The 14,093-nt window shown below is 37.2% G+C and overlaps 1 protein-coding gene across 1 annotated transcript in view; it reads right to left on the reverse strand.

Moving 5' to 3' along the window:
* The window catches only part of ubl3a (ubiquitin-like 3a), a 43,316-nt gene that overhangs the window by 6,921 nt on the left and 22,302 nt on the right, over nucleotides 1–14,093 (reverse strand). Inside the window, exons 3-4 of the mRNA XM_056466666.1 lie at nucleotides 7,816–7,924; nucleotides 849–935 (exon numbers count right to left, since the gene is read on the reverse strand). Of these exons, the coding sequence (XP_056322641.1) occupies nucleotides 849–935; nucleotides 7,816–7,924 (196 nt within the window). The remainder of the gene's footprint in view (nucleotides 1–848; nucleotides 936–7,815; nucleotides 7,925–14,093) is intronic.

Here is a 14,093-nt window from a genome sequence, read left to right on the forward strand (position 1 = left end):
TAGATAGATAGATAGATAGATAGATAGATAGATAGATGATAGAGAGATAGACCAATGGAGAGATGATAGATAGATAGATAGACAGACAGACAGACAGACAGACAGACAGATAGACCAATGAAGAGATGATAGATAGACAGACAGATAGATAGATAGACAGACAGACAGACCAATGGAGAGATGATAGATAGATAGATAGATAGATAGATAGATAGATAGATAGATAGATAGATAGATAGATAGATAGATAGATAGATAGATAGATAGATAGATAGATAGATAGATAGACCAATGGAGAGATGATAGATAGATAGATAGATAGATAGATAATGTTCAATAGGCAGATATATGGACATGAGCTTTCTCAAACACATTCTCAAACTCTCTTGTTTATTGTTGCTGCAGAGATGGCCAAACAAATAAAATCATGTTTCCCGTTCACGCCCAAAGAATTTCCTCTCCTCCCTGTTTTCTCTCCCTGATGACAGCTCTGTCCGCCACTGCTTTCATACTTCCATACACTTACTCTTTTCCCTTTAATCTTCAAGACAAACTTGCATCCGCATTCTGGGAATATTTGACAGAATAATACACTTGTTTTAGGAAGTTAACTCCATTCACAACCTGAGAACAGTGACTAGTAGGAGCTTCTGGTGCATTTTACATTCAGATGAACTGTCAAAAACCAAACTGGACTGCAAAGATAAATCAATCCTAAAAGTCCACCTGAGAAAAAAGAGCTCCTCCTCAGACAAATGATTATGCAGGAAGCACAGTGATTTATTTGATAACAGAACTGAGAGTGTGTGAGGTGATATGAGTAATGGTCATGGGGGTGTGTGGCTCACCTCCTAGCGTCACATTGCCGTGTAGGAATCGGCCCTGATAGATGAGACGCACGATGTTCGGGCTGCTTACTTGTTCCTCCTCCCAGTCTGTTAAAGACAGAACGAATGAGAAAGATTGTTGTTTATGCTGTATACAAATCTGAGAGCATCTGAAATCAGTAAACACTGAATATTAAAGGCACAATATGTCAGATTTTGTTTATTAAAATATCCAAAAACCACTAGAACAGTGTTATACGTTTTGCTGACTTGTGCACTTAAGTTATCCCAAGTCCTTTGAAGAATGTAAGCAAGTTTAACTATGGCCCGTTTCCACTGAGTGGTACGGTACAGGTCAGTGCGGGTCACGTGGTACTTGCTGGAGGAAATGTCTACAGTAAAGCTGTATGTGTCGTTCACATATCATATGAGAAGCACTTCTCACAAAACAGATGCTTTACACACATCAATACTTGTGTAAAAATGTTCATTACTAACTTTCTATGAACATGATTTGATGATAACTGCGGATCAATGATAAGGTGAAATAGCCTACTGTAATGTCTGCAATTATATGAAATAAAATAAATAAATGCAACATATATGAACACATACAGACCCATACAGTCTCTGATATGTTATCAATTACAGAAAAACTACACACCGCATACATTTAGTCTTTATTTGGATTCAAATACAACATGAAATATTGCCCACAGTAACCTCTCATCTGTGTCTTTAATCTTCACCAGCACATGTCACCTCTGTTAGAAAGTAATTCCATCATTAAGAGTTCATAATAGTCCAAAAGGCGATGATAATAGTTAAACATGGCAGTTTGTTCATCTTTTAGGTTGCTGAAAGAATCATTTGCTCCTTTGTTTTTTTCCGGCTTCTCCGTTGTTTTTTCGCACTTCACTCTCGTGTTTGTCCATTTCTAAAAGGATCGGATGTCAGAAACACTTCAATAATCATGCGCACGTTATTATCATCAGCTCAAGTTCGTTATTTCAAATTTAGACGCGCGGCAAGTGCATAAGCTCTGTCTCGTGAAACCGCTCGCACTTTTAGACGGCCTCGTAAAACAAAAACAGAACACAGCAGATTTTGTTCTTCTTGACTTTGTGGCTAGGTTTGTTTGGGCTCGGGTCGGCCATGGCTCATTATTATATGTATATGTAATTATGGTGTAATGTCTCGGCTGTGTATTTAAAAATGGCGGATCCTTTGTTTTCATTCTCCTTGTACACGCACCAGTGATACTTCTGTGTAAACGTGGCGTTAAACTACGCATCTTGCTCCACCTTTTGGTACCCTTTTGTTGTGCTAGGTACCCTTTTGAAAGGGTACTCAATAAGTGGTACTGTACGGTTCGCTTTTTGGTACCTTTTGACAGTGGAAATGGTGATAAAAGCGTATCATACCACTCAGTGGAAGTGGGCCACTTATGATACGAACCGTGTCCTGTTTGGCCATGCTAATGACTAATGATTTTCAGTTTGGTTTTATGGAAAACAGGGCGCTTTAATATCTTCTTGTGATTTATTAGACTGCACAGAGCAGCATTTTAACAGAAGCCTAAAATGTATTTCGTATAATAAAATGTGGTCTGTGGCATAATAAAAGCTCTGCTACTTTTGTGTCGTATCGCAATCATCCCTCATCAGCAATTGCTTCATCGCTTTTGTTTCACTTCCACTGCTTCATACTATCATTATAGTAAGTCTTCTATACTTTAGTTTAGCGGTCCTCAACCCCTGGGCCGCAGACCGCTACTAGTCCGTAGATCAAGTTTTATTTATTATCGGAGTCTGAACGATCTTTTATTTTGAAAAATGACCATATTCTCTTGGTAACCTCTCGGTCGCTTGAGCACCTAAATTTAACCCACATGCTAGCAAAATTAGTAAGAAACAGGCGTCTTTGGAAAGTTTCTTTGCCCAGGGGAAAAGGCCCAGTGAAGGACCCATGATCTGTAACCCATTTGTAAACACATCAGGTGAATCCAGCATGTCTGTGCAAGAAGAAGATCGAAGGCTGGAGATCGCAAATGATGGCTGCCATTCATATATTCAGTCTTTTCTACACACAAGTTTGTGATTTCCAATGGACGCGTGCGGCTTGTGCGCTACAAATATACGCGCAAGTATCCTGATGCGCATTCCAGTCTATCTATCTATCTTCCATAATGAAAACTACAACTCCTATGATTTCACACTCGTCACCATCATCAAACGTGTCACGCCTTCATCAAACTACACCTTTGTTTGTTTTGAATACATGGCCTCTAGTGGAGAAAATGAAATACTGTGCCTGTAAGAAAGTAATAGAGGTTTAAAACAGCTTAGTGGTGAGTTAACAGTTCCATCAGTCTTTACTTTTTCACGTTCCTCCTGCTTTTTCATTATTTTCTCTACATTCGTTCATCCATTCAATCAACTCGGCCATCTCTCTCAGTCTTGACTCAATCAGTCACAAGACTGGAGTGAGGGTCATTCTGTGTCCTCATGAGGTCCAGCTCTGCTGTGCTCGTCTGCTATGAATAAAACTCTGATTCAATCCCAGACCACCCCGATTCAGTTTACAGACTCTACAACAAAGACGGCCTTTCTTTTCACTGAATTTACTCGCTTTTTCAACAATATTCTTTACAGCATAATTAAGGGATGATGACTTTCATCAGAGTTATTCAGAGTTAGAAAAATGCTTTATAAAGGCCCATTCACAGCAATAACTATAACAATGAAGATACAGTTCTAAAATTAAATCATTTTAAGTCCAAACAAAAACTGCATCAGTAATAGAAATTTCTTCAAGAATTATTTCTACCAACTGATCCACAAAAAAAACAAATCGACAGCCAATCAGAATCCATAAAGAAGCTTGAACAGATAACAAATTCAGCGTGTGCTCATAATAAACTATATTTATACACTGGTGTCTATACTAATTTGGTTTACATTGTTAGTGTAAATAATCCTCAAATTAGTTTCCTGGTCTCTAAGATGGTTTAGCTTATAGATGCCCAAACTCTGTCTTGGAGGGCTGGTGTCCTGAAGAGTTTAGCTCTAACTTGCCTCAACATACCTGACAGGACGTTTCTAGCAAGCGTGTCTGAATGGGGTTGGGCTAATCTCTGCGGGACACTGGCCCTGTAGGACCAAGTTTGGGCGCCCTGGTTGAGCTGGTCAGATTTAGTTACCTTAAAAACTGGTCTGATATCTATGTCTAGCTAACTTGACTAGGCCTAAAGAGAAGATACCCACATGGTATAGTTCAAATGTGATGGTATTATGGTATTAAAACCATGGTGGAATCGTGTTCTTTGGACATTTACTGTAGCATTGTAATCAGGGCTTGGCATTACCACCCACCAACAGTGACTGGGTGGGTTTCAGTAATGGTGTGCAATACTCAAATCCAGAAGCCACTTTATCAAGTTGCATTTTTTTAAAGGGGCAAGTAAAAAAATCTGCTGAACACACAAACTTATAGAATAAACAAACTGTGATAAAGATTCATTAATACATAACTCCTGAGTATATGAGTGATCTGAATAATTAGAATGAATTAATCATTCATTCATTGAGGTCATTCACAATGGTCCATGTTGCAGGGAATATTTTTGGCAAGAGCCCAAAATATTTTTTTAAGAGTCAAAACTATTAATTTTTTCTTTTGTGGCAAAAAACAAACAAAAAAAATCATTAGAATATTAAGTGTAGATCATGTTTCATGAAGAGAATTTGTCAATTTTCTTCTGTTAATATATCAAATCCCAATTTTTGATTAGTAATAGTATGCACATTCATTTGGGTAGTTTGAAAGGTAATTTTCTCAATATTTAGATTAAATATTTTGCTTTTTTTTTCTCAGATTCCAAATTTTCTAATAATTCTATCTCAGCCAAATACTATCCTTTCCTATTTAGCTTATTTATCCTTATTTATCCAGCTTTTAGATTTTATTCAGGAAATGTACACTTCTTTGACTGATTTTGAGGCCCTGGGTCACATTAAAATGAAATCATCAGGCCTGTCACGATATCTATTTTTATTGTACGATATTTTGCACCAAAATATATTGCGATAAATTATATTATTGTCATTTTAAGACCATTTATGTCACTCATTATATAATGCCAGAATGACAATCACACTGCAAGTACACTCTTCTGAAGAACACATTATATTTTATTCTCAAGAATATTTAATTTAATTATAGTGATTTAAACCATTTAATAATCAGGTATTGGAATCAGAATGTGAAAACAGATATCCTAAATAAATAATAATAAATGTTAACAAAAAGGTGCCAGGTAAAAGGTAACAACAGAGATAAATTTGTTGCACAATCAGCTCAAATGTTGCTAGAATTGTTTTAATGTATGGGCGATAAATATTGCATTACCAAAAATGATTGAGGTCATGTCCATGTGTTGTGAGATAAGTCGATCAGGGTATATGCAGGAATCCTATAGGTAATCTCAATACCTTTTTAAGACTTTTTAAAGACCTTCTCAGAATATTTTAAGACCTCGTCGAAACTTCAAGTTCTAATCAGTAAACAGTTGTTAATAAATAGTTCTTAATAAACAGTTGTAGTTAAATAAATCAATGGAGCACAACCATGCAACAGAACTCAGATAAGCTTGGAAGAAACAAAGCTTGAAAGAATAAATTATGCGGTTGTTTTCAGCGACAGGCTTCAGCCACTGTTTAAACTCATCTTTCTCCAACAGGATTATGCAAATTTACATTTTCCCATCTGTTTCGCTCTATGGTTTTGCTACATGTGGAGAGCATCACATCACCTTCCAGCATTTGTCGCAAATTACGTGACATCACGCGGACGGAGGAGCTTGGCCGGACGTCCCTCAGCCCGAATCAATCACATGGATCGAGCACGTCGTTGTTAATATTAAAAGGAAAATAAATATATGCTCTTTTGGAGTCAAAACCTTTGGACAATGCTTGAACAAAATTTAAGACCTCATAAAAATGCGATTAAGAATATTTAATTCCTTTTAAAGGCCTTAATTTTCTCATAATTTATTTATCAACTTTTAATTCTTTTTAAGACCTTGCTGTCACCCTGTCAATATATTGATTATTGTGACAGGCCTGGAAATGATTGCATTTTTCAAACATTTCATATTTGATAGCGATAGAAAACTGCTATTTTAAATTATAATATAAATATTGATATATTGCTAAATATTATCATATAAATTAGGGGTGGGCGGTACACCGGTGTCATAGTCATCACCGGTGTGACATTGCGCCACGACATGGATTTTCTAATACCGTCAATACCGTAATAAATCAATTATGCGCCTTGAACGGCTGCATTTACATCAATAATAGCTCATTCTAAATAATAAGGCATTCAATTTTTTTCAAACGTTCAGTTGTGGTCTGAATACCTGTCCTTATACTACAGGGCTCGAAATTGCAACCATTTTGGTCGCATGAGCACCCGAAATTTAATCTATGCGCCCTCATAATATATTTGGGAGCATTTGTGTGTCTGAATATAATGATTGTAGTGCAATCTGATTTGATTTTCTCTAAAAACTTGCTGAATCGCTCTACCCTGCTGAAGTATTGGTTATTAGCTGCCAGCCACTCAACGCTTCCCGCTGTCAGATAACAGGGAGCTTTTGTTACTGCAGGAAATGCAAACAGCTGAAGAGTGAAAAGTGCACAGGTTTGCAAACCTCACCTAAAGTTATAATAATAATAATGGCGCAGATGACAGCGATCATGACATGAGGTAAATGTTGATCCGCCAGCTGAGATCAATCGAGTGTTTTCGGAGAAGGTGCCCGAATCTCGATGCGTTGCATTCACCGCGTGTTCAGCGCAAATGTCCGCTAAATATAAAATCTAACACTGTACACATCATCGCCAAAGAAACTCACCTTTACTAAGTTTACACTGAAACTACGGCTCATAACAAAGAGCGGAATTGCGCTGGTGGTCATCGCGAGAATCCTGCTCTGTCTGCTCATAAATTGGTGCGGCTGACTCGCCTGCTTTATTCCACCAACACAGAGAAATGAAGATCAGCTCATAACGAGACTGAGCATTTACAATGAACCAAACCAAAACTTTTAAAGAGCGATAGAAGTGAGACTTTCTTTTGTCCGTTCTTCCTTGAGATGTATATTATTTTGCTATTGAAAGTAATACCATGATATTATACCGTCACCGTTCAAAAGATGAAAAATACCGTGATATTAATTTTAGGTCATATCGCCCACCCCTAATATAAATATAAATTATAATATAAAATTGCCTTGGTGAGAAATACAAATTATATAATATTCTTTCAAAATTCATACAGACCTCAACTTTTGAATAGCAGTGCATCAAAATATCATGGTATACACCATCACTGCACCATGGTACTGCAATAGTACATTTTTGAGAAGTCAATCAGATGCTGAACTCGAGCTTGTGGGCACATCTCGGAAAGCACTTGCTGTTTCAGAAGGCTTGCCAAGGCACAGTGGAGAAACAGATGAAAGAGTCTGGATACCATCTGCTCATTCCTGAAACTCAGAGGTAGCAGTGTATGTGTGTGTGTGTGTGTGTGTGTGTGTGTGTGTGTGTGTGTGTGTGTGTGTGTAATAACCTACAGATTTCAGACTAGTATCTGTGGAATATTCCAATGCAAACCCTACATCACAGCCCTCAAGCACTAGCCGGCTAGACAGGTGTATAAACACAAACTCAGACGCACTGGTTTTTTATCCCCCCTCAATAATGTCATTGACTTCAGGTCTGTGTGGGATTACCACTCGGTCAGACTCAGATTTGTCTGCGGCACAGATTATCTGAAAACAGAAAAGGTTGTAAAGAGGAATCAACTCGACGGCAGGATACAAAGGCCTGAAAATCCTTCACACAAGCCCACAGTTTCAGTCTACTGGGGGATGCATTGATAACAAAGTGTGTGTTTGGAGATGTGAATCACCGCGCACCCATTGGCCAGTTGTCATACACGTGCTTGGCGATGTCGGCCGCCGAGTCGTTTGGAGAGAACAGGAACTCTTTTGTTTTTCCACTCACCAAGATGAGCCTCAAGTTGATCTGAAACACAAACACAAACAATAGGGCTGTTAGAAGTGCGCTCAGAATCAGGCCCGAGCTTCCTCTACACTGACACAAAACGCCATTCACGACCCGGTTTAAATTGCTGGAGTGACGTGTTTTCAGGGTGCACAGCAGAATCAACATTTGCAAAAACAATGCCTAAATAGCTATTATATTATTGGCAGGCAACACTGGAGGAAGATGTGCACATTTTCACAGAGTAAAAGCTTTACAGACTCACCACCCTGGCATATTTATTTACAAAATTCATTGACTAATTTGATTAAGCCACCAATTAGCTACCAATAAAAGTGTTGTTAGTTCATTTGGCACATTTTATCTATTTGAATCGACTTCAGAAATCAAAATAAACAAAATAATATATAGGAAAACAGCTTCATTTTAATAAATGATGAATAAAATATAATAAAATACAACTTTTTGTATTTACAATAATGTTTAATGAATCGGTGCACAAATGATTAATATATTAAATTGGGTTATTTGGGAGTTTATGCCTCTTTTTTTCTTAAATATAATGTTAAATTATTTGGCATACCCGTGCTTCCAACACATAGACTTTACTTGGGCGGGCCACCCATATTAATAGCTGCCCAAGTATATTTGATGACATTTATTTTTTTCCTACCATAATCCTTTTACACTTTTATTTGTATCCGCCCAATAGTCATTAGTAGAGATGTGACGAGATCTTGGGCTACGAGATCTCGCGAGACTAAATCGCGATGAGATTTCTCGTCGAGGTGAAAAGTTGTCTCGTGAGTTGTGATGCTATGATGGAGCGTGAGGGTGAATTTAGCACTGAAGATTAGAGGCAGGACTGGATTTAACCGCACAACAAGTGCTTTGCACACACCTGGTAACCTGGGCTGCCTCTGTGTTTTGCATCACTCCTGTGCTTTGGTGGGTGTGACGTAACCGATTTTTTTCAAAGGTTTCTGCGTCCAAAAGCAGAGGCTGCTACAACTGCTGCTACATGTTAACCATCGTTCATAACCATGTGATGGAATAGCACCCGAATATTCCTATTTTAGTCTCATTATTGAAGTGCAGTACAGACATGTAGACACCCTACCGTCATGTAGGATTTTTAGACTCATTTTGAAATAACCCTAACTGTACAAAGGCAAAATCTACTAATTTAATTAACACATGCGCTATGGATGAACCGAATAAGCAAAACTTGTCATAATGTGTGTGTGAATGCGAGAGTGTATGGGTGTTTCCCAGTGCTGGGTTGGAAGGGCATCCACTGTGTACAACATTCTGGATAAACTGGCGGTTCATACCGCTGTGGCGTCCCTTTAATGAATGAATGGACATTCTGATTGATTTATCATCAATAACACTTCATTTTCTCAGTATCTAGGCAAAGTTAAACCAAAACCATCTATCACAGTTCACATCATCACTTAAAACACAGTCTGAGCACATCAATCTTCATCTGTCCTTCATTTCATCCTTTCTTTGATGCCTCCAAACCACCAGTGATTCAATCAGTGCAATTACGCTGTTTGCGCAAGTACTCAAGCAACATAATTTGCAAAATGTCCATTATCATATTCATTCACATCCCAGAGTGCCACTCATTTGAAAACAAAAGAGTAGCAGACATCAAGCTGAGAGAGAGAAAGAGAGAGAGAGAGTCGGGACAGGACAGGACAAAGCTTGGGGCAGTGCATGTCCAATGCACGTGTGTTACTATGCAAGAGTCTGACATCAGAGGATCCGATATTACACTCCTCCCTCTGCACACACACACACTGCCAGCTGCAGTGATGTAACAGAGTGAAAACCAGCAGATGGAAACAAAGATCCTCCTAAGCACTTTATAGAATCAGATTAGAGCCAGGAGCAAGAGCCGCTCACTGAAACGACTCAACCAGAGATCAAAACACACACACACACACCATCTTAAGTCTCCTTCAGAGCCAAGAGTATTAGTCAACAAACAGCCGCGTGCATTCATGCACAAGACCAAATGATGTTTGGACAAACATGCAGACATGCACATGTAAATCTAATTTAGGCCTGGGATTAGTATAGAGCTATTTTATGAAGCCACCGCACAGGAAGGAAATACCAGAGGAAATCTACTTATCATTATATTTCTGTACACATGTTTGACAATTCACTCCTCAGTTTGCCAGAGCTTTTAAAAGACCGCTTTAGGGTCAAAGATAAAAAGGAAGAATTTTCAAGAATTAAAGCAATAAATTATAATATGGTTTTCAAGTTTGGTACACCAGAACATGTCCAGTTTAATTATTTCAAAGGGAAAAAAGGCTATTTTTACCATGATGTTAAAAAACTGATGTCATTTAATGAGGATAATTTTTACACCAGACATTAAAGTGAGGCATCTTTCACACAATAATCATATGACGGCATATTAAAACATTGTTAAAAAAAACTATTCAATAAAGATGCTCTGATCAGGATTTTTGCAGCTGATACCGAGTACTGATTCTGAACTCGCCTTACCAAAGACAATAAATGAAGGATGCTGTAAATAATACCTTTACCACATCTCTTTTAACCATTTAGTGTGGACATGTCATGGTCAGAAGCAGCTTTCCAGAAAATATTACTCCAATATAAAAACTGGTAAGAAAAACAATAATTTGGAAACATTGCAAATGACGAAAGAAGAATTCAACATGTTTCAATCAAGAAGAAGTTTGTAGCACGTATTTGATGCATAAGAAGTTAAAATGCACACCTATAAATCCATTACTTCTTTACTAAAAGGAAATAGGCCTCTAAACTACTGTTTATTGCAACAAGTATATTACATGAAGTTAAATTATTATAATTATATTAAAAAAAAGAATTTTAAAGTTTTATTCCTCTAATAATTCAAGTCAGCTTTTAGTGAACTTACAATATTGTCAAAAACTTTTTATTGTCAGAACTTTCACGATTATTGAAACCACCGAGTTTTGCACATTTATCAGATGCTTTTATTAATTTAAAACAAAGTAATAGGATTTAATTCAATTTATCTTTATTTCTCTAGCGTTATTGTGTCAAAGCAGCTTAACATAGAAGTTCTATTCTATAGTATTCTATAGTTCTATAGTTCTACAGTTTCAACATGTGAATTGAAACTGTGAGTCCAGTTTTCAGAGTTTAGTTTAGTTCAGTTCAGTTCAGTGTGGTTCAATTTTGAATGCTGAAAGTCCAAACACTGAACAGCAAATCATCTATACGAGGATCACTTACTCTTTTATTTATTTTACTAAGCACAGGTAAGAATTTAAGATGCTGATTAATTGAAGATGTTATTTAATATTTACATAAATATGATACATTAGAGATATTTTACCATTGTTTTTACATTTCACTATAACAAAAGTAATTTGAAACATTAAAATCTTTATTTGTATTTAAAAAGATATAGGGCTCTATTTTAATGATCTAGGTGTAAAGTCTTTCAGTTAGTCAATGGCATGGTCTATTTCAGTTTCTCAAAATAGCAATGTTCCAACAATGCGCCTTAACACACCTCCCTTGTAGACAGAAACACCCATGAGTCCACAAAGTGGCGCAAAATGATTTGCTATATAAACAATGTTGCATAAAATGTAAAAATTACAGTTGCGCTGATCTGAATATAGCAACAAATCACACCAAACACATCTTGCACCTTATTACACTGGGTCTATGATTGGGTCCATAACATTTGTAAATGAGTTTTTATTAAAGCCTCTGTAAACATAAGAGGGCGATTAACTTTTTTCTCATAAATTTAATATTTGAAAATGAAGTGCCTTGGCTAGTTGGCTGTATACATTGGCAACACATTAATTAACACACCAAAATGTATTAATATAATCAATAGATTTTGTTATATGTTAAAGTCTGCTTTTGGGAATTAAAATCTCAAAGTCTGCCAAATGACTAAATGCAAAAGCATGTAAAATGAGATATCAGTTAATTTCAGCAATTTAATGTGCTCTGTATTTGATAATTAATTACCCATTTTAATTACATTACATACTAGCCCACCATCCTCTTTAAAGAGCCCTTGACATTCAAGCAAATTTAATGAAACCTAATACAATTAGTTTGGAACTTTATGATCCAAAGAAATCTGGATTATGTGTTTATTTTTAAAGCTCCACCTCTGAATCAACTGTCAAGCCCTCCCTACACAACTCCCAATGGACAAAACCTACATGTATATCACACCAAATACATCATATTATCATGTATTTTGCTTTTCCCACCACTGGTTATGAGAAAATATTTTTTTAAATGTAAAACCGAACAGCTTGTGTCATCATTCTCTCATATGGACTCATTGGCATTTGCCAGCTCGCGGCTGATTAAAAACATCAGGACGGCAACTCAAACGCACCCGCACACCTCCTAGTTTCCATAGCGATGGTAACCGTGGCAGCGGCTCCTCAGTGAGAGCGCTGACCTGAACCACCTGCAGGCTGAGTCTATCTCCATCCCAGCCTCATCCTTCATTATGTCACTCCATCTTTTCCACATCTTTCTGTAACCATGACGTATCATCTGCACCCGGAGAATGCCAATGAGCAACAGATTTATGAGGTTTCCAGACGTGCAGAGGAAAAGATCTAATCGCAGAAGTATGTGTTATGATTGGATGCGTCTGCTTGAAACATTCCTCTTCCTCAGCGAGCCGACTAAATCTCACGATGACGTCGCTCATCTTACAAAGATGCCTCAGAGGAAATTCGACAACAACAACAAACTCAGCAGAAAACATACGCTGGGGAATGATTTCTAATGCCAGGGTAAGAGCAGGTGGTTCCTTGTCTGAGAAAATAGTTGCTATGCTAAACGTGGGCTTCTCTAGTACTGTAACCTCATATGGTGAGCAATTCCAGCGCAGGAACCCCCAGCTCCCATAACCAAGCCTTCAGGGGCCATGTTTGATGTAATCGGCCCCCAGCGCAATCCTGCAGACACAAACACACCTTCCTGAGGGCAAAGACGTCATGCATCAGCGCAGTCATGAGGCTACAGGCCAGCGCTGGGATCTCTGTTGTTTTGGAGAGATTTGTAGAGACTGCATTAAGGACAGGGAAATAGATGAGGTATAGTAAAAGCGGGGCTGGGCGATTATTACAAACAAGATTATCACAATATGTTTCAAATCATTCGATATTGATAATTATTGAATATTTTTTAACAATCCATTTAGGTATATTATGGTTTTTCTCTATTTAAATCTTTATTTTACTAACATTACTAAAGCAGATTAGTTTTAATAGTCAAAAACAAAAATATCTGAACAAAATATCTCATCTCTTCATAATAAAATAAACATGTGTTTAAGAGACTCTTAAACATGATAAATAAAATGTTACAAAATGTGTGCAATTATAAAGCGTAAACACTGAACAATCAAAGTAAACTTTAAGGTAGATCAACATCTGTAAGGTGTCAATAATAATGATACAGTAAACCTCTTAGTCTGTAAACAACACAAATTATGATAATCAAATCTGCTTTCATATAATGGAACCAGCCATCATTATTCAAATACATACTGCAACATTGGAAATGGTGAAGTTAAATGACTATATTACTCCTCCTCCTCCTCCTATGCTAAAAACTCTTTCAGATAGGGAGCTAGTGGCTGGGATGCACCAGAAAAGAAGCCAAAAAGCCACTCATGAGACATCCTTACATCCTTTTTATTCACAACCTCCTCACTGCTGCTATACGGCACTCATTTTCGCATTTGTTTTTATTCTGGCCTGAAGTGACAAGCACGAGTGTGTGGTTTCCTTGACCATTTCAAAGACTATAGATTACACTTAAAGTCCTTAAAGACCCCTGGCATCTCTCATAACTAGGCGACCATCAAGCGTTTCCTCAGAGGATGACAAAAGGATTGCTTCAAACCATATTTAAAAAAATAGTTGTTTTAAGTCTCAATAATTCGAGACAGTATCCTCAGAGAAGCAATTTTACTTAATTATTCATACCAGCATGCATCTCTCTGACAGACGCTAGTCATATGAAACAAGTAAAAGACTCGAGTTTAATTGTTTGGTGTTTTTGTGTACCATTTACTTAACCCAATTAATTACAGAACAACCCAATAAACACAATAAATTAAACACTACACAAAATTCACTGTAAATACAGACAAGCTGAT

The sequence above is a fragment of the Danio aesculapii genome, chromosome 10, assembly GCF_903798145.1.
Source record: "Danio aesculapii chromosome 10, fDanAes4.1, whole genome shotgun sequence".
Taxonomy (NCBI): domain Eukaryota; kingdom Metazoa; phylum Chordata; class Actinopteri; order Cypriniformes; family Danionidae; genus Danio; species Danio aesculapii.